The sequence below is a fragment of the Gadus chalcogrammus genome, chromosome 6 (assembly GCF_026213295.1).
Source record: "Gadus chalcogrammus isolate NIFS_2021 chromosome 6, NIFS_Gcha_1.0, whole genome shotgun sequence".
Classification (NCBI taxonomy): Eukaryota; Metazoa; Chordata; class Actinopteri; order Gadiformes; family Gadidae; genus Gadus; species Gadus chalcogrammus.
In genome coordinates, this window is record NC_079417.1 from 18160440 (window position 1) to 18181818 (window position 21379).

Consider the following 21379-nt stretch of genomic DNA (forward strand, 5'->3'; position numbering starts at 1 on the left):
ACTTCAACTATGATTAAACTTGTTATAAAATCTGCGAGGGTTGACATTTCATGTCACCTCAATTACATTGTGCCCAGGGTATAAAACACGCACATACACAACGCCGCAATATAATCAATGACATTTTTAGTAGCCTATCTTACATCATAATTATATGAGTATGATTACGAATATACAAATAACAATGATGTGCTATATGGTTCAAACACTTCATTTTTTATCACTACCACACAGTCATCGGGACATCGGGAGTTTGCGAATTTGATGACAATTTGATTTGACAAGAGCGTCATTTTACTGAACCATGTAATATTATTGTGTTACGCCTCTTGTTTTCATAAACTTGTTTCTGCATCAGGACCAGAGGTGTCAAAAGTATTCACATTCATTACTCAAGTAGAAGTATAGATACTAGCGTTTAAAAATACTTCTGTAGAAGTTGAAGTATCAACTCAAGCTTTGTACTTAAGTAAAAGTATAAAAGTACTGGTTTCAAAACTACTTAAAGTATTAAAGTAAAAGTAATGCAAGGGGAAAAAAATGCCATTAAGGACAAAAGCGTAGGCCGTGCCACAGGGGCCTTTAGAATTACAATCAGCTTTTTTTGCCAAGTATGCTCACACATAGGCCTACAAGGAATTTGGTCTCTGCATTTATCCCATCTGTGAATTAGTGACACACACAGCACACCTCTATAGCACACTGCCCCACTTACCCCCAAAAAACATTTTTCTAAAGGCCATCTAATGAATATAATATTAATGTTGAAAAGATTGGGATGCACCTGTTTCAGTCACATTTATACCCATTGAAAATGAACGCATATTAGTACAATGCAAATACATTAAAGAACCATATATGTGTACTGAATGTAGACGGGCTCTGGTCATGCGCAGGTGCCATGTATCGCGTATAAACCAATAGGGTGTCAAAATGGTATATGTTTCTATTCTCATCCAACCAATCAAATTCACTCTATCCGATGGCGCGAATTATCTGGATAGGTTTTTTTTTGAACGCCGGCGGAACAAAAACAAGCCGAAATTAAATAGGAGTAACAAGGCCATTTTTAAAAAGTAAGGAGTAGAAAGTACAGATAAGTGCGTGAAAATGTAAGAAGTAGAAGTAAAAAGTAGGCTGAAAAATAATTACTCCAGTAAAGTATAGATACCCAAAATTTCTACTTAAGTAAGGTAACGAAGTATTTGTACTTAGTTACTTGACACCTCTGATCAGGACACCCGACTTAAGGTTAGATCTGCTCCTGTCTGCTCTGCACAAGGCTGGGACTGGGACTCTGACTAGGACTGAAACTCGGACGCGGACTACACGGGACTGGGTTTTGTATTGGCTGTTTTGTTAACGTTATTTGATTAAAGAAAAATGGCGATATGCCGTCCATTAAAGAGGGTTCTAACTTTAGAAGCTCAATTTCTAAATACTAAATATATAAAATGAATCTACATTGACAATGGTATGCTCAATGCTTTGGGAGAAACGGGCTCTCAAAGTGTTCAGCTGTTCAACTGAAGGAAAATTGTGTCGACCACTTAGGTTAATACCTAACGTTATGTTTTCCATGAGGAACATTAACGGTAAATTATGAACGCTAAGCATTATGAAAGCAGTATGAGTACTAGATTAGGTCGGTTTATTTAAGTAATTATCTTAACCACCGTTCATTCCCCATGTTTCACTATCATTATCACAGTGAGTGATAGTAACAATATAGTTTCTCTTCCCTCTTAGTTCCCTTCAGTCTGTGAACTAGTTGTATTCAAAGTTTACTAATCTTAAACTAAGAGTGCACTTTTATAAACGTAATGTTGGGCCAATTTAATCCAAATAAGTATTCAAATAGAACACATAGGCCTATTATAAGCAGGGGTGTAGCCCCATACTCTGGGCCCTATACAAAAGCAATCTATGTGGGCCCCCTTCCTCTCTTGATCCAAAAAGTTACAAATAATTGGGCAAACAATTTTAGACATAAATCTGTAGTGGTGATTATTATTGTAGTCACTAATGAACTGTTTATACCACATTTAAACAATTATAATAATCTGTGACATAATAAACAGTTTGAATTACTTTGCCATGGTCAAAGAGGTTTGCTCATGTTTATTTTTGTATTTATCATTACTAAGCTATACAACAAAGCTTAAAAATAGTTTAGTATTAGCATATTTTCTAACCCATACATTGAGAAAATGCACTGCACTAAAATACAACTGAACAAGATTTCACTAGATGATTTACTTTACTTTACTTTGCAGAATCCAGATTCAGCTTTCCAAGCCAATAACCTTGCGTCGCCACTATATGAGCTCATCTTGTCTCCCTCCTCAGTAACATCCGGAGTTGATGAGTGACATGCCACTGCTCCACTCTTTGTGGCTCTGTATTTTACTTAATTGATAGACATAATGTATGACATTGTAGATGTCATTTAATAATGATTCATTTGTTATATTGTTTAATTCATGTTTTACAATGCAATTATGCTCCAAGCTAGATCACTGACTGCCTTCAATCTAAACAACTGCTGATAATAGCTTAAACCCTTCTTAGGCCATGTTTCTTAAACCACTCTTAAACCATTGTGTTCACCTTCCTTTTGAAATAAATACATTAGGAGCTATTTTCCATCAGCTTGCTTTTTTTCTATTTTCTTTCTCAGATTTCCCTTAATTTCTCTTGAAAGACGTGACTATCGTGGTGCAAATTAGCTCTTAGGCATCAGCACTCCACTAGAGATCAGCTGCGCTACTGTTTTAGGGAATCCTTGTGCAGCAGTGAACTAAACCATTTGGGGTGACGTGAGCCTCCACTTTTTTTTGTACAGAAAGTTCAGTAATTCAAATGTTTATTCAGCCAAGCTACTAACAAATGAATTACTTAGAAAAATAATGAGAAATTACAAACAAAATATTACTTTGGATCCCAGGCTTTTCGAGGGCCCTCCCCCCCATTGGGGCCCTTGGTACCCAGTCCCACTCCCCCCCGCCCCCAGTACAACACCCCTGCTTACAAGTATACTACTAGTACATTGATATTAGTGTACTTACTACCCAAAGTATACTTGAGAAAAATACTTGAACTTTACTTTACTTAATGAAATTAACTTGCAGTATACATTTTGCTGAGGGTAAGGAGATGTCTGACGAGATGAATATCATTCCTATATATATCACATTTATATTATGAATATATCATCATATAGACGACGAGTAACTTCTTCAATATCTCAAACTGCATTTTTCGTACTTCTCACACTGATCCTTCCGCGATGCCACATAAGAACGCCGTGACTCGAAAAAACGTTCTGCATTGTCTACAGTTATGTCATGCGTTTGCAAAGTCTCAGTAGTTGCCTTGAACCTGGTTAGTTATGGAGGTAGATTATGATTATTATTAGTATGCTCTATCCCAGTAGTTCCCAACCTGGGGGGCGCGCCAGAGAGCCAAGGGGGAGCATGAAGCCGCAATTTCAGAATGTATCAAATGCAGCAGCAGTGCCCCCGTGCCTACTTTATAACAGCTCATGCGAGCTTCAAATAACTATTTTAGGTCTCACGGGCCCCGCGATTGAAAATAGACCTGTCGCTAAGTCACGCCCCCCGTCGTTATGACGAAATCTGACAAACAAACCAGACTCGATAACAATAACATAATGGAAAAATGGCAGCTGACAGTATATCAAATCAGGTTTTGGAGAGGTTTTGGGCAAAAAAGGATTTGATTTCTTCCAGGATCAATCGAAAGGGACTACATTACACTATGGAGGGGTATACTCAAACCTTTTAAACAAACGCGATTAACTATTTACATGTGCAAAAACGCCAACATATTCTTTATTTTGCCGACCACTTGTTTTTTTATCCCAACAAAAGCCTGTTGGGATAAGGACAGTTCCTCTGCGTCTCTGTCGTAGATCGCACCATCTTTCAACGTCTGTTTAATGCAACTGCAACACCTTCTCTCACATGATCAGCAGCTCGCGGTTTCACTCCCCCCCCCCCCCCCTCAAGTGTAAATTGGGGTGCTAGTTCAAGCAACCTCATCGCAAACATAATGCTACGGCCACACTGCACGCGTTACTCGCGTTAAGAAACGCGTATAACGTGCCTAACCTGGCGCTTGATCATTGTGTGTCACAAAATTGGTTCAACGCGCCTAACTGTGATTTCACACCAAACGCGACATTGATCCCCCGTTCGCGTTGTCGCCGAAGTTTTGTCGCGCCACAAATAATAATCTGTCGCTGTGCAAGTTTTGTCTAATTTGACGCGCCTGTCGTGCATGTCTTTACCTTTTGTGGAAGAGGGAGTGACGTCGGAGGACCCGACGCAGTCTATTCATAATATTGTAATGACCACGGAAGAGGCAGTGAATGAAGTATTGATTAGACAGAGATTTATTGGATAGGCCTACCTAATAAACCATTGGAACACACAAGACCGGTAACCATAGCAAAGCCGGTAAACAAACCCCGAGAAGCCTAATCCCTATGAGAGCTCCCCTCGCTACGGCCATCCGGAGGCGCACAGAGCTTTTGGCCGTGATATTATATATACAATTATATTATATTATATTATATACTTATAATTATATTATTATATACGACGGCCCTCCGCTGCGCGTCGGGGCCGGACAACGCCCCTTAAAGGTCCCATGACATGCTATTTTATGTATTCTTTAATATAGGTATTAGTGGGCAACTAACACAGTATTCAAAGACGTTCCCTAAATTCAGCCGTGGTGCAGAGTTACAGCCACTCCGAGCCAGTTGCACATTGAGCTTCCCCCAAATGCGCTGTTTCGGTGGGCGTGTCAAGGAGGAGGGTGGGGGTGTGGCCCTGAGCAGCTTGCAGCCACCATGCGCTGTTTACAGTGGATGTATCGCAATGGCGAGGCGCACACCCTTTAGCCGTGTTCTGTAAATATTCTAGAACACACGGGAGTCCTGGAGCTCTATATCTAAATATTATCATATAGCCTACACAGATATCTATATCATATAATATATATTATCACGGCCAAAAGCTGTGTGAGCCGATATTATGAATCTCAAACGACCGCGTTGGGTTCTCCGACGTTCCTGGTTCTTCAACGTCCACATCAATGTGAATACACACACTGTAACGCAAGTGTTTCTTGTCGGTTCTTTGACGTGTCTTGTATTTCCACAACGAGACTGTCGTGGGGGTTATCTGAGCCATGGTTGAGAAGGAATTGGGGGAAAGGAACTTTGGTTTGACTCGCTGAAGTACATGAACTGCGACATGCCGCCGGTTGCCGCGAGGCACCATCGCCCGGCAGCGGGCAGCCGGCAGCGAGCGGTTCAGTCGACTTCAGGTTGATGTGAAAGTGGAAGAATCAGAGACGTCGCAGAACCCGACAAAGTCGTTTGTGATTCATAATATCGTCTGGAGGCGCACACAATATGTTATATGATATAGATATCTATGTATTATATGATATTATTTAGATATAGAGCTCCAGGACTGTAACGCAAGTGTTGTACACTTCCTTGTTATTTGGATAACCGTTCTGCTGTTGGTGTGATGGCGCATAACACGAATGAATGAATTGGGGGGAAGGAACTTTGGCTTTGACTCCCTCAAGAACATGAACCACGACATGGAGGAGAAAGGGATTGTTGGCGGCGAATGTCTCCCGCTTGAGCCCCGCTGAGGGACCACCGCCGGAGGCGGAGGTGCATAAGCGCTGCCCGGCAAAGATCCCTTTCTCCTCCTTGTCGTGGTTCATGGTCTTGAGGGAGTCAAAGCCAAAGTTCCTTCCCCCCAATTCATTCTCAACCTTGGCTGAGATAACCCCCAATACGAGTCTCGTTGTAGAAATACCAGAGACGAGAGTCCGACGTGTTATGCGCCATCACACCAACAGCAGAACGGTTATCCAAATAACAAGGAAGTGTACAACACTTGCGTTACAGTCCTGGAGCTCTATATCTAAATAATATCATATAATACATAGATATCTATATCATATAACATATTGTGTGCGCCTCCAGACGATATTATGAATCACAAACTACTTTGTCGGGTTCTGCGACGTCTCTGGTTCTTCCACTTTCACATCAACCTGAAGTCGACTGAACCGCGCGCTGCCTGCTGCCGGCTGCCCGCTGCCGGGCGATGGTGCCTCGCGGCAACCGGCGGCATGTAGCAGTTCATGTACTTCAGCGAGTCAAACCAAAGTTCCTTTCCCCCAATTCCTTCTCAACCATGGCTCAGATAACCCCCACGACAGTCTCGTTGTGGAAATACAAGACACGTCAAAGAACCGACAAGAAACACTTGCGTTACAGTGTGTGTATTCACACACACACACATGTGGCGCTCGCACGGTCGAGTCTCATTGGCGGGCCAACGTCTCTGGGCGGGCCAGGCAGAGTAAGGGGAGGAGCTGAGATTCCTGATGACGTCATGAGCACAGACATTCCAAATCAGCGCGCTTGAGCCTCCGTTTTTTCGAAGGCGAGCAGAACAGCTAGTGCTAGTTTTACACCAAACGCAAGTTTTAGCCACTGGGGGACCATAGGCAGGCTAGGGGAACTCATATTTATGTTAGAAAACCTCCCAAAGTGAGATTTTCATGTCATGGGACCTTTAACAGTGGTATAATGAGCACATACCACAGCCTGGCGTGATCTATTGCTTTTATACAATGGTTACTGTTATGGCGAAACGAAAGTCATCGACACACTACATTTAAAAAGAAACCAAGAAAGTCAAAATAGCCGTTTTTATTAAAGAATACAAAAAAGTAGTCCCTCCTGGCTGCCGCTATGCATCGACGGTCGCTATGCAACAGACTTTAGCGTCCCTCCGAGAGAAGGCTCCGATAGAGCGGTTCGCCGGCAATTTATCCTATGGATAAATTGTGTGCCTAAGCTTTCGGTAGTCTCTCCATCGCCTTGCTCACTCCCGGAGTAACAACATTTACACGCTCTCCATCATCCAACATATGTTTTACTTTGTAACTGTTTCTACTTCCAGGCGCGGAGTGATTTGCAAACTTTCACAAAATGATCGGGCGTCATAGCAGTTATGTATACGCTCATTATACAACAGTTGGGAACCAATCAGATCGCTGGATTTAGGTCCCCCGTTGTATAATATTATATATAGAGCTCCGGGAGTCGCAAACTGTAACAATCACTTTCTCCTCCATGCTGCAGTTCACCCCGGACTGCGCTGCACTGAGTTTGATGGTTGAACGCTGTTACGTTACACATGTCACTCAGTGGCCACGCTGTTGAACGCTGATTGGCTGTCATCACGCGAAATTCGCGTCAAAGTTGAAATATTTAAACGAATTTTGCCACAAATCCTCGTGAACGCGCTCGCCTGTGCACGGCGAAACGGTTTTCACTCGCGAAAAAATGTGCACGATACGTGTCTCTACGTTTACTTTGTATGGGATCTTGTCGCCCCGTCGCGTTTGGTGTGAACGCACAGTCATGCGTAGGCGCGTAAAAAGTTCAAATTTTTGAACTTTGCACGTTGGTGCGTTTACGTGTGTCATTACGTGCGTATGCCGCGTCTTACGCTCATAACGTGCCACTTTAACGCGTGTAACGCGTCTACGCGCCTACACCAATGGTTCCCTATGCAAAAATGCCGATTTTCAACGCCAACGCGAGTGCAGTTTGGCCTTACCTAACGCGTGCAGTGTGGCCGTACCTAAGTAAGGCTACTTTTTAGCGTGATGCTGTTGCGGCTCTCAGCCGTGCTAGAGCGTTCATAGTTGCTAGGGAAACCAACTGACGTCGCTGCCCGGTGCAGCAGTGTGAACTGCCAAGCTTTTAGAACGTCGCAGCCCATCTCGTCGCAAGGAGTCGCAAGTTGCAAGTCGTTGTGAGACGAATCTTTGGTCTGAACTGGGCTTAAGGGCAGAGCTTGGCGACAGGTCAGTCCCATCAATTCACAAATGCATTATTGACATTCAGCTCACTTGTTGCCATCAAAACAAAAGCGCGCAACAGACTGGAGGTGCACAACGACTTAAGCCTTTGCTGTCATATTACACCTGACATTCCAGCCATGGCTGTGTTGTATGCAAGCCCAAGGTTCACGTTAAGGAATGTAGGCCTATTAACACCATGCACTGTAAGCTACGAAAATAACACATTTATTAAATAAAGGCCCAAAAAAGTAGAAATGTATGGTTATGGGGGGGGGGGGGGATTGGGAAAGGTTGGGAACCACTGCTCTATCCCAAACATTTGTCATAATCGCAGTCTCCTATTTATGAAATTGAGCGTTTGCGAAATTGCGCACACTTGTGGACCAACTAAATTCCAACAGATTGGCGAGGGGGAGTGTAAGTGGTCATCTTTGTTAGGCTTTCAGTAGAAAAGGATCCAATTGCAGACAGAAGGCTTTCTCTGAGTTTATTTCAAGCAAGGCACAGGTAACATACAGGCACGATCCGACAGAAACTGATGGGCACACTGAGCTTAAATACCCACAAACCAATCAACACACATTAGCAACAGGTGTGTTCACAACGAGGAAGCAATTCAAATCAAGACAGGAGTAGCAGAGTGGAGTCAAAAGTACATGGCAATCCAAAACAAATAGAAAAGCACATGACACCACCAACTGTCCTACAAAATGTAAACAAAGCACATGTTGCCGATCCCTACAATCTTTATTTATTTACTATTATTATTACCATTGTTATTTTTTTGAAATTAATATTCATAAAGGAGTAATGTATGGTCTTTCAAAAATTCCAAGTGAATAATATAAAAAAATCACGATTTATTTATTTAAGGCTTGTTTCATGTGGTGCCCCCCCCACTGGTTTTCAATGGTTGATGCCCCTGGGCATGGGCCCAAGTGCCCATATGGATAATCCGGCCCTGTGTAGATCACACAACTTCCATAAAAAATCCATAACAATGCAAGTTAATCAGTTTAAACATTTATTATATATGAATACATTAATGAGAATAACACTAATGTCTAATTCATTTTCCAAAGCTTAGTAACAAGAGATAACCTAGAGCAGTGCTCCCCCACCTTTTGTCTTGTACCCCTTGAGCCGTGTGGCCGTGCCAGAAGTACCCCTGATTCATGCATATCGAGGATTCTTCTCAATTTGTTCTAGTGAACTCATATTAGACTTTAAGCATTCAACACTAGGGATTACACTTATTTTGAGAGAAATTGTATTTTCAGATTCAGTTTCAGTTTCAACTCCTTTGATCAGTATCTTGAGTTAATGAGACACTTGAGCTGGTTGGTCTTCACTAAGCTTTGATCATTCTGGAGGCAGTGTGGCTCAAGCTCTCACCAGTCCTTTCTCCACATTCAGCCTGCTCTGCTTGGTCTTGATGAGAGTCAAAGCTGAGAAGGTCAATTCACACATAAGTAGATCCAAAAGGCCAAAGGTCATGCAGTGCACGTTTTCTCAGCTCAATGACCTTTCCGTATGTGCCATCTTTAGCCCATGGTCAGAGGACAAATCCATCAGATTTGCCTGCGATTTAGCAGGAAGCGTGCTGCTTTCATTCCCACTTTATGGGTTCCTTACCCAATCCAGACTTTGCCTCAATATAAGGGAAGTACTGGTTGAAATCATTGTCAAATTGGACCGATCTGCCTTCATCAGTGGTACCAAGATAGGCATCAAGCGTGGGAAACATCCTCACATATCCCCTCCCATAGTTTGACTTTCCTAATGCAAGTTATATAACTAAAGCAATGTTTATCTCTCCTAAATTAAAATAAAATATGTTTTTCCTTAATTTCTCAAATACCGACAGCAACAACTGGGTACGTCTAGCTGATCCATGCTGTAATAATTCAGTTTAATACCGGGTTACAGTCACCAGCCCTAGAAGAGGGGCAGGGCCGGGGAATGAAAAAAAAAAAAACAGGCAGAGTGCGGGGCCCGAGGGGCCGATGGGCATATGAATTTCAGAAGGGCATCAAGGCCAGACAGAGGGGCCACGACGGCCAGGCCGAGTGTGAAATACGGGACTTGAGACTTGAAGCTCTACTTGAACTCGCAGGAAATGACTTGTGAGCCTCTCTGCTATCCCAGCATGTACTGTATATATTTGGGAAGAAAAAAGACAGATTGTGTCTTAACCATCATTGAATTACTGTATGACTTGGTGTTGAGTACCGATCGATTAGATTGGTACTCTTTTTCCCGGGGGAATAAAACAAACAAAGTGAATTTAAAGTAAATATGCATACAAGCTATTGCCAACCTCAAATTATGTTCTGATGTTGCTTGTCATGTAGATGTCCTGCTTCTCCCTCTCCTGTAGAATTGTTACCCTGAATTGTCTCCACCTGTTTAAATTACCTAATTTGTTCACCTGTGTTTCCCTTTTCGATTTAAGTTGGCCCTTTCATGTTTTTTTTCTCAGATGGTCTGTAGGTAGGAGCCTCTGGAAGCGCCTGTCCTGTTACCTCGCCTGACATTTCTGGTTCTCGGGTCTGTTTATATTCTCCCAGTTTCCTGGTCGTATTTATCCCTTTTTTTTATCAGCTGTTTTTTGTTCCAGTTTTTCTCTGCCAGTACAGGGAACTATTGTTTTAGTAACTGGCGAACAGAGTGGCATTTGGGTCCTGCTCCAGAACTCTTGCAACATGAACACTCTGGTGCGCCCAGAATGTTCCTGGCAAAGAACCTCAACATGTTTGTTTCCATGTTGGATTTGATGATTTAGTCAGAGACCCGCAACTTCATTGTCCTCAGTCGCCGATGCTCTGCCTGCATTATAGACCTGCATCATGATATTATTAGTAATTAAAACCAGAATCATGTCTGAAATATCATATAAAAAAAACAGAACCAGCAGCTAGCACAAGTGGCTGTCAGTGGGTTCCTCACCGCGTCTGTATAGTGGCCTTGAATCTGAAGGGTGCAAAAATCGACCTCTACCTCCAAGCACGGAGCGATCTTGACATCCAGCCGCCCACATTGACTCCAGAAATTGAAATATTATCTTGGCCAATCAAGGATGGTGTCATAGCTGTGATTGCGTTCAGGGGCGTTTCTAGGTTTCTGAAACATCCGGGGCTTAGCCCAAGAGGGAATAGGACAGTGCGCGTGCGGCAAATTTTGTTGTATACTTTATTGCGCTTGAATTTTTTTTCATAATGCTTTACCTAAATAAACAAAATAGGCAGGTAATTATAGCTTTGAATAGCTACCTGACTGCTGCTTATCCCCAGACATCTAAAGTTCCATTCAAGTTATTTCAGAGTAAAATGAATACAAGTGAGACAGACCTTACATTACCTATATCAGGTGTGTCAAACTCATTTTCACAAAGGGCCACTCTATGATGAAATGATAATCATACTAGGGGCCGACATGGAGTTTGCTGACATGCCTTCTTTTTAATCCAAAAAGTAAAAACAACATATCTATGGATGTATTGTATGCAACCTGCGTACAGGGTCATATAGGCTAGGTTTCATTTCAACATTTTGAGGGACAAATTATAGGTGGGGGGTATGGGGGTGCTCCCCCAGATATGTTTGAGCGTCAAACACATAATTTCCTGCATTCTGGTGGATTTTTATTCATCTATCTGTGCCTTTTCTGCATCATTTTATAGTGGAAATATTTTTTTTTCTGTGAAGGAAAAGACAACATTCAGGTTCCTAAAGAAACAACTATTATGGAATATAATGCAGTAACGCCCCGTGCCCACTACCTCCGTCCGTTGCGTGATCCCCATTGACTTTAATGGGGACGGACGCGCAATGCATTGTGGATCCGTCCGTTCCGTTGGAGCCTTCGGCTCAGTCAAGAAGTTGAAAAATGTTCAACTTTTTCGGCAGCGACGGATCCGTCATCCAATCGGATCGCGTCTGCAAATTTAAGCACTGTGACGCGACTCGGGCTCTGACGATACTGGAAAGCGGGAAAGCGGGTCATCTTGCATCGCAACAAGCAGGAAGTAGCGGGAAGAACCCGGCGAAGCGATTTGATTGGCTGACAGATGCCTCTGCAAAGACTACTCCCCCATCAGTCAGCAACGCCTTCCCACCTCCGTTGACTGAAGGAGGTAGTGGGCACGGGGCGTAAGGCTCTCAGGCATCCTGGATTTTTCAAAACTTTCTGCAAATTGAAAACATATCACATGTTTTGGGTATTTCTTTTTTAGGAATCATGACTCAGCACCAGTGTTAACTATTTATGACACTTAACATTGGTAATGAAATGACAGCCGGCATTGGAATCGAAAAGGGCAGCAGCTAGCTAGTTAGCTAAATTGTAACTTAATTGTAACTCATAGATTGGCCTATTTACAGACCACAAAAAACGGATATATTTTCTTCAATGCAAGTTCATAAATTCACGGCTTAAAATCTTGAGCAGTAGAACAGAAATTCCTAGCAGTAAGCTACGCAAGAGTCCTAACAAATGGGGGCATGTGCGACGTGTGGATATAGCACAGGCTCTGCATGCAGCAAAAAAAAAAAAAAAAATTATTATTATTTATTTATTTTTTAACAAAAAAGATTCGGGGCTAATCAAATTAGATCCGGGGCTTTAGACCCGAATAAAACAGCCTAGTGGCGCCACTGGTTGCGTTACAGGCTGCCACTGGATTGTAACAATGACACCTTAAGCAGCAAGCGGTATCTTTAACAACAGAGTCAACACAGCCATAGGTGCAGTAATTCCAGAAATAGACTCAATAACAACTAAACAAGAACAAGAGCAGTACTAGCAGAGTTTCTCATGGAAAATGTGCAGCAAAAGAGAATGTGATCAGGATGGTATCCAGGCTAGCGATGGGCTACCCATGTTGAGTAATCTAGTGGTTAGTTAGGGTGACCAGACGTCCTCTTTTTCCCGGACATGTCCTCTTTTCGAGACCTAAAAAATGCGTCCGGCAGGGATTCCAAAAACGTCCGGTATTTTGCCTCGTCGCAAAAAAAAAAAATATATATATTATTGTTATTATTATCTTTTTTTTTTTTTTGCCTCGTCGCATATTTGTGTTTCTGGGTCTTTCACATAACCTACTAGTTATTACCATTGTATATGTCTATGGTTATTACGGCCTTCCAAGTTCTGGAAATGGTATCTCCCTTACGTTCCACCTTCTTGCGCGAGCTGACTGTAGAGAGAGTCTGTCATTGGGCGACCGATCTCATGTGCTCGTTGAGAAGGTGCCGTGTATAGACGGAATGAAACCCCCACTGAAGTACGTAGGCTCATGATACAACCCCCCCCCCCCCCGTACCCCGTCCCCCCCCCCCCCCCCCGTCAACAATCTTGCCCGGGGCGCAATTGGACCTAGGATCGCCACTGTCTGCAGCCATGCCTAAACGTAAATGTAAGTTCACGGACGAACTAAAGAAAAAATACCCATGTTTTCTTATTTTGCTTTGTTTCGATTTAGCAAACCCTAGCAGCAGAAATGACATTATACCTTTAACTTTGCTGTGGCGAATCTTGACTTCTGTAGACAAGGAACCCATCCACATACAAAGGTCTCCCTGTGCAATGAAGTACACAAACAACGTATTGTAGTGCTCTGCCAAAACAAGGATGGATTAATCCACACTGCTCTGAAATCATACCTTTGAGCAAATCTTCACCTGGACAGATGGAGAACGGTCTCCTCTGTTGCCTTCCATCTCTCATTACCTCCCAATCCTCTTGGTATCATGGCAAACACATTCAGAAGGCATCTTCTCTTCTGAAGCCGAACACCAACAACATCAACAACAAACATATGCCAAAGGATTCTTATTCATCAATGTTCTATAGGGTTACATTTTAAATTGTTTTAGGAGCCGGCCCTTTCAGCCAAGGTCGATGTCCTGCATTCTGTACTCCCCCTTAAACAACACTTTGGCAGGTTTCAGCAGTGTTCCTGCATCTTTGGCAGCTGTGAGTACATTTTCTATCAAGATCTTTAACAAGGATTCAACTACATTGTGGGTGAAGTTAACCTTGTCTGCCCAATGTGAAATGGAATTTGACTGAGGGTCTCATCTCATCATCTCATCTTCATCCGCTTATCCGGGGTCGGGTCGCGGGGGGAGCAGCTCAAGCAGGGGGCCCCAGACTTCCCTTTCCCGGGCCACATTGACCAGCTCTGACGGGGGGATCCCGAGGCGTTCCCAGGCCAGTGTTGAGATATAATCTCTCCACCTAGTCCTGGGTCTTCCCCGAGGTCTCCTCCCCACTGGACGTGCCTGAAACACCTCCCAAGGGAGGCGCCCAGTGGGCATCCTTACCAGATGCCCGAACCACCTCAGCTGACTCCTTTCTAAGTAAAGGAGCAGCGGCTCTAATCCGGGTTCCTCACGGATGGCTGAGCTTCTCACCCTAACCCTAAGGGAGACGCCAGCCACCCTTCTGAGAAAACTCATCTCGGCCGCTTGTACCCACGATCTGGTCCTTTCGGTCATCACCCAACCCTCATGACCATAGGTGAGGACCGGTAGTTCGAGAGCTTTGCCTTGCGGCTCAGCTCTCTTTTCGTAACAACGATGCGGTAAAGCGAGCGCAATACCACCCCCGCTGCTCCGATTCTCCGGCAAATCTCACACTCCATCGTACCCTCACTCGCGAACAAGACCCCGAGGTACTTGAACTCCTTCATTTGGGCTAAGGACTAATTTCCTGCCCGGAGTAAGCAATCCACCGGTTTCATTCTAAGAGTCATGGCCTCAGATTTAGCGGTGCTGATCCTCATCCCAGCCGCTTCACACTCGGCCGCCAGCCGATCCAGTGAGTGCTGAAGGTCACAGGCCGATGATCCAATGCAGATTTTTGCAGATGATGAACACACATCATCACATCATCTGCAAAAAGCAGTGACGAGATCCTCAGACCACCGAACTGCAACCCCTCCCCACCACGACTACGCCTCGATATCCTGTCCATGTATGTCACAAACAGGATTGGTGACAAGGCGCAGCCCTGGCGGAGACCAGCACCCACTGAGAACGAAACTGACGAGGACGCAGCTCTCGCTTTGGGAGTACAGAGATTGGATGGCCCTGAGGAGAGACCCCCTTACCCCAGTGTTTCCCCCAGTAAATGTCTCAGTCAAGGTGGTAAGCAGTCGGTGGTGTTGTTGGCGCGGCGCAAAGCGGCGGGCCGAAAAATGTTGGGGGTATTTTGCTCAAAGATGCCAGTACACATGAATGAAATAAACGACTGTTTATTTCCATATAAATAAACAACAGTAGGTACAAATGTTGTGCAAACATGCAGACACTACAAAATAAAATTAAAGAAAAGTGCAAATTAAATACAAATAATGGACAATACACTTAACTTTTGTATGCAAATTCAACTATTTACAGTTCCTTTTTTGGATCTTATTTGCGGCACAGCTGACAAGAGGCATCAGTGCATGCAATTCTGCGTGGCTGTGCAAAGAACAGTTCCAGCGCCCTGCTGATCCGTCGCTTATTATTTTTTTTTTTTCCCCCAACTTTTTTTTTTTTTTTCAATACATTGGTAGTGAAGGCGGGGCCCTAGTCTTGTTAAGGCGGCCGCCTTAACAAGATAGTGCTGGGGGAAACCCTGCTTACCCCATACTCTCGCAGCACCTCCCACAGTTTTTCCCGGGGGACCCGGTCATACACCTTCTCCAGATCCACAAAATACATGTAGACCGGACGGGCATACTCCCAGGCCCCGTCCAGGATCCTTGCGAGAGTGAAGAGCTGGTCCGGAGTTCCACGTCCGGGGCAAAAACCGCATTGTTCCTCTTCAATCTGAGGTTCGACGATCGGCCGAACCCTCCTTTCCAGCACCTTGGAGTAGACTTTACCAGGGAGGCTGAGAAATATGATACCCCGGTAATTGGCACACACTCTGGTCCGCCTTTTTGAACAGGGGAACCACCACCCCGGTTTGCCACTACTTTGGCACTTTACCCAACTCCCACGCAATGTTGAATAGGCGTGTCAACCATGACAGCCCCTCAACACCCAGAGCCTTTAGCATTTCTGGCTGGATCTCATCAATCCCTGGGGCTTTGCCACTGCGGAGATGTTTGACTACCTCAGTGACCTCCACCAGGGAAATTGACGACCAAACACCATCAACCTCGAGCTCTGCCTCCAACATAGAGGGCGTGTTATTCGGATTCAGGAGTTCCTCAAAATGTTCCTTCCAATGTCCAACATCCTCCTCAGTTGAGGTGAACAGAGCCCCATCATTACTGTACACAGCTTGGATGGTTCCCTGTTTCCCCCTCCTGAGGTGCCGGATAGTCTTCCAGAAACACTTTAGTGCCGACCGAAAGTCCTCCTCCATGGCCTCTCCGAACTTCTCACACACCCGCTGCTTAACCTCCGACACGGCAGCAGCTGCAGCCCTTCGAGCCTGTCGGTACCCTGCAACCGAGTCAGGAGTCCTCCAGGATATCATATCCCGGAAGGCCTCCTTCTTCAATCGGACTGCTTCCCTGACCACCGGTGTCCAACACGGTGTCCGAGGGTTACCGCCCCTTGAGGAGCCTAAGACCCTGAGGCCACAGCTAGCCGCCGCAGCTTCAGCAATGGAGGCTTTGAACACCGCCCACTCCGGCTCAATGCCCCCAACCTCCACAGAAATGCCAGAAAATGACTGAGGGGTTGGTTTCCTTTTTGCTTCTCTGGGACAGTAAATGCCCAACATCTCTCATCTGCACCATTCTGTTCCACAGAAGCCCCTCTGGTGTATGTTCTTGGAGTTGATAAACCAGTACAGAACACTGATGGTAAAAACGCTGAGGCAGCTATTTGGTCAAGTTCAAATTTTCCTTCTTATATTTAGTATTCCATCTTTTCTATCTGAAATCACAGCTTTCATAAATCCTGAACACACCCTGAAAGATATATACTCATGAAAAACAACAGGGCATCTTCTGAGAAAGGCCAACTGAGCAGCATGTGACTCCTGCTGTTTGCACTGTGACAGATTGATACTTATACTGACATACTGACACTTGGAACTGTACGGAGGCCCCGAAGGGGCCATGGTGAGGGTGTACTTGTCATGGTGGGTATTTGCTTTTGTGATACTTTTGCGTTACCTTGCCAAACTTTTGTGTAACATTGCAAAAAGTTTTGCGTTACCTCACGATCAGTAACTCATAAGCGAAACACTGTTCAAACAATTACTCTTAACCACAACCTCTGAGCTGGGGATCCGTTGCTGGACCGTAAGACATAAGAAGGGCCATTTGATGCCAATACCAACCCCTCAGCTGCTCCACTGATCAACTTCTTTACGGACAGTAGGGGGTTAGAGACCCAGGTTTGGCAGGGACGAGGAGGAGAACAGGACGAAGGTGAATCCACGTACACTGTTCAATCAACGTACTGTAGAATACTATACGGTAAATAGTGCGGGTCAGATACAGGGATTTGGTAGGGACGGGTGTGGGGGCACGGCAAAGGTGTTATCAGCCAACAGTTGGGCTCAGAGACCGGGCTCTAGCAGGGAGGGGGATGGAAACAGAAGGAGGCAAAACCATATCTAATTGTTCAGCAATAGATTCAACTGTTCAGTGAGAGATTACTCTTCACGCCATACTACCTCAAAACATTTTCTGGACGTTGCAGTGGGAATGGTCTCCCATTGTTATGTCACATTGTGAGAAGTTTTTTTTATTTATTCTGTAGTTGGCTCCCTTAGCAACGGACCCAATCCACCTCAGAATGTGGCAGTTAAAACTTCTAAAAAATTAAGGTTAACCGAGACACAAGAACATTATTTGAAATGATGGACCTCCTTAAAATGTTCATAGAACATAAGATTAAAAAGTGTTTGTTTTTTTAAACATACAGTATATACTGGGGTTATGAGGTTATGTTTGCCAGTATTGTGGGACATTTCCCTTCTAGCTGGGATAGCAGCATGTCTCATAGACATAAAACAATAACCTGCAGTTGTCTGATGACATGGCCCGCTTTGAGAGGGGGTAACAATTACATTTTGATGCAAGCCTATTCAATCTTGAATGGATATCCACATGGCTATAGGGGAGATCTATTGTCCTCAATGTGCAGACCCATATTAAGGCCGCACTTCAGATTAAAGATGGTCGTAATTAGAACCAGTGCATTGCCTGTTCAAAACTTGCTTGTTTGAGCCCATCTTTGGCCTCCAGTATTGCTGTTTGCAGCCATTTCAAGAACCGCTCATCCACACTACTTCACACTCGATGCTACACTGCCTTGCTTTCCTCAGCACGCACACGCACACGCACACACACACACACACACACACACACACACACACTTTGATGATGATTCATGTAAAGTTAAATTTTGTTTATTTACATTGGACATGCATTCAATAAAACATTTTGGGCATGATATTCACGTAAATATTGCCCTGCTTATTTCCACAATAATCAGATCGTATGAATCCAAGTACTTTTAACTAGATATTTACTACTCTTACACTACTGTTTAGGTACTTTACAAACCTCTTGTATTGTATTAATGTGTAGTGTGTCTAGGTTCTGTTCATAAGTGCAGCACATTGTCTGAGAAGACAATACAGATAAACTACTATCTAATCATTGTTTTGTGATTCCACTTACTCTAATCATGTATCTCTACGTACCTTACATTTCACCATTTATGCTAATATTGGAAACATATCCTCAACTTCACATTTGATGCTGACAATATATGCAAATGTATAGTTCTTAAATTGACTTCCTTAAGGCTACAGAAGTTAGCTCACTAGTACACTTGATTTAAAAAAGGAAATATAGGCACCTACCACCGGGATCCTTGTTGCTAAAGGTATAATCTGTTGTGAGGGATCAAAAAAGCTGGGCTAACAGCCGGACCCTCTGCTTGGAATGAAACCCCCTTTGTATTCGTCTTTTTGGGTGTGCTATATTGGGCTGACTCAATTCCAGAACTACTGCCACAAATCCTCTTTCGGAAATAAATATTTTTAATGCATTTAAACACATCTCTGTGTTTTGTAAACAATGATTGCTAGGATTACGTAAGATTCCCTCCCCAAGGGAATCAAGCCATTTGGGTTTTGCTTTTCTTATTTACAGTAACTCCCCGATGTTTGAGTCCAAAGGTCTCAGTGAGGTTCAATATTTAAAGCCAGTCCCAGAACACACAGACCGCACTACAAGACTCCATTCTCTGACCAGCATTCAATCCTGTTCTCCAGCCATCATGGTAGGCTGTTTTCTCATTACCTACATAGATCATAGGTCATCAATAATATTGACGTACGTTTATGTACATGTACGTTTATGTGTTTGTTGGCACATATTTTAATGCTGCGTATATTGCCATAGGATAATGACAATATAGTAAACAAGTCTGTAACTATCATGTTCTTCTCTTCCCCTTAGAGATTTCTGGTTGTAGCTTCAGTTGTGTGCGCCCTTGCAGCCGTGCTAGATGCCTCCTGCTTCCATGTAGATTTGGAACCAGGTAAACGATCGGAGACAGATAAACAAGCACACTTTGAAATGTGTACACGTTAGATACTATCTTGTTATAATTTTGAGTTGATGTCTTGTTCACCCTGTAGGAGCAACTTCGTGTCAGGATACCGTGGACAACACGTGGCATGCCGTAGGATCCCGCTGGAGAAACAGCGAATGCATGGACTGCAGTTGTAGTGGATGCTGCCAAGGGTAAGTTTCACTTTAACCGTCAATTCCATGCTCCTTTGGGAAACGCTACCTCCTAATTTCTAATGAGTCATTTGTCATTGCAGTTTCACGACGCCTCGAAGCTTTCCCGATGACTGCGTGTCCGAGTTCGATTCGGAGGCTTGTGAATTTAAAGTACACAAGAAGACTGACCCTTCAGTAGCATGCCCCATCTTCATCGCTACAGGATAGTAATCAGGCAGATGATTGGTTGGTTGCATGTACGGTCTGGTTATTTATAGTGTGCTTTAAAAAGTTTGAACTGGGCTCGAACAGTTCTACCTGAGTCATGCACAAGTCCAAAAATAAATAATTAGTAAATACATTTAAAGTCTGTTCATGGGACTTTTATCATGCAACATTAAAACCAGTTTATTTGAATGTGCGGTTTGTTGTTTTCTCTTCAAAATGATGCGATGTTATGAAGGGGTGATTGTGGTCACATCTTTGCTCTCATTATTGACCACTGCATCATGAAAGGCCTTTTTTCTAGACCAAGAAAATCAATTAAACGTAGCATGTACTATACATTGCCTCGAACGGCATCCAGACTACAGTCCGTTTGTATAAAACTGATTCTTAAGAGTCTGGCAGAACTTGAACCGTCCTCACTGTGGGTTTAACATGTTGGAAGAGGGGGGTAAGAAAGACCGTTGGGGAAGGGGGACTGCTTTGAACGCATCAGCCATGTTGGTGTGAACATGGTCCAAAGTCTTGTCTCCTCTCATAGGGAAGATGACAAGTTGATGACATTTGGAGAGTACAAAGTTCAAGTTGGAGTGGTTGTGGCCACCCACAAAAATAAAGGCCGTCTTCAGCAGTAAAGTCTGTTTGCTAATGGAAGCAAGCAGTTCTTCATTGTAAGCTTAGCATTAGCATCTGGGGGGATTTAAGCTGCAGGCATGTAGCGCTAGATGTAAACGATATGGGCAGATAGAAAGGTCTAAACTTAACCACAGGAGATAGTGTAGGTGAGCAGAGCAGCGGCTCAATAATATTATTGACCGTGCACCAAGCTTTATTTACATAGCGCCAGTCCTCCACCTCTGTTCTTACCAGAATCATCAGCTGTTCTTTCCGCAAGGAGGACACAGTGGTCCCTAAGCATGATGTCACGATCGGTAACGCATTTACGTGAATGTTACAGAATGAAGCTCGCTCTTTCTTCTGCAACACATTTATTTCCTGTTGGAAATATAAACAGTTTACATTAGAGATGTGCTCTCTTTAGCGTAGCATACATTCATTAGCTATACTCATGGACGTATTATAGAATGGACAACGGATTCCAAAATGGCGCCTATTCATTCCTATGTAAACTGCTCAGTGGCGCAGGGCAACATCAAGTAGCGATATGCTTCCGCATCATGGGTCTATGCGCCCTATTTCATGACGTACCGGATCCAGAAATATAGAACGCATGACCATCCCCCCTCTCCGGTCCAACAACAATATAAAATGATACCGTAATGCACCTGTTCTTGGTCTTTGGATCTTTTGAATAAATGGATCAATCCATGATGAATCGTGAGAGTTATTGAGCAGCAGATGAACCAGTCCAAAAATCTGACACGTTAACGGAGCACTGAACTAGGCCCTCTCGGATGCCATTTCTTTCACTACGACTCCTTTCAGCTGCACAACCCTCTTCCCCAGCAGATAGCGGCTAATGAAACGCTTGAGGTGGCGTTTTGAAAAGAAAAAACATAA

The 21379-nt window shown here is 43.8% G+C and overlaps 1 protein-coding gene across 1 annotated transcript; it reads left to right on the forward strand.

The window, feature by feature from the left end:
• Positions 1 to 1237: 1237 nt before the first annotated feature.
• LOC130383938 (beta-microseminoprotein-like) lies at positions 1238 to 20050 on the forward strand. Its single transcript, XM_056591873.1, has 5 exons — positions 1238 to 1251; positions 19055 to 19184; positions 19364 to 19445; positions 19546 to 19651; positions 19735 to 20050. The coding sequence occupies exons 2-5, from the start codon at positions 19065 to 19067 to the stop codon at positions 19859 to 19861; spliced, it is 435 nt and encodes a 144-aa protein (XP_056447848.1). The 5' UTR covers positions 1238 to 1251; positions 19055 to 19064; the 3' UTR covers positions 19862 to 20050.
• The last annotated feature ends 1329 nt before the right edge of the window (positions 20051 to 21379 follow it).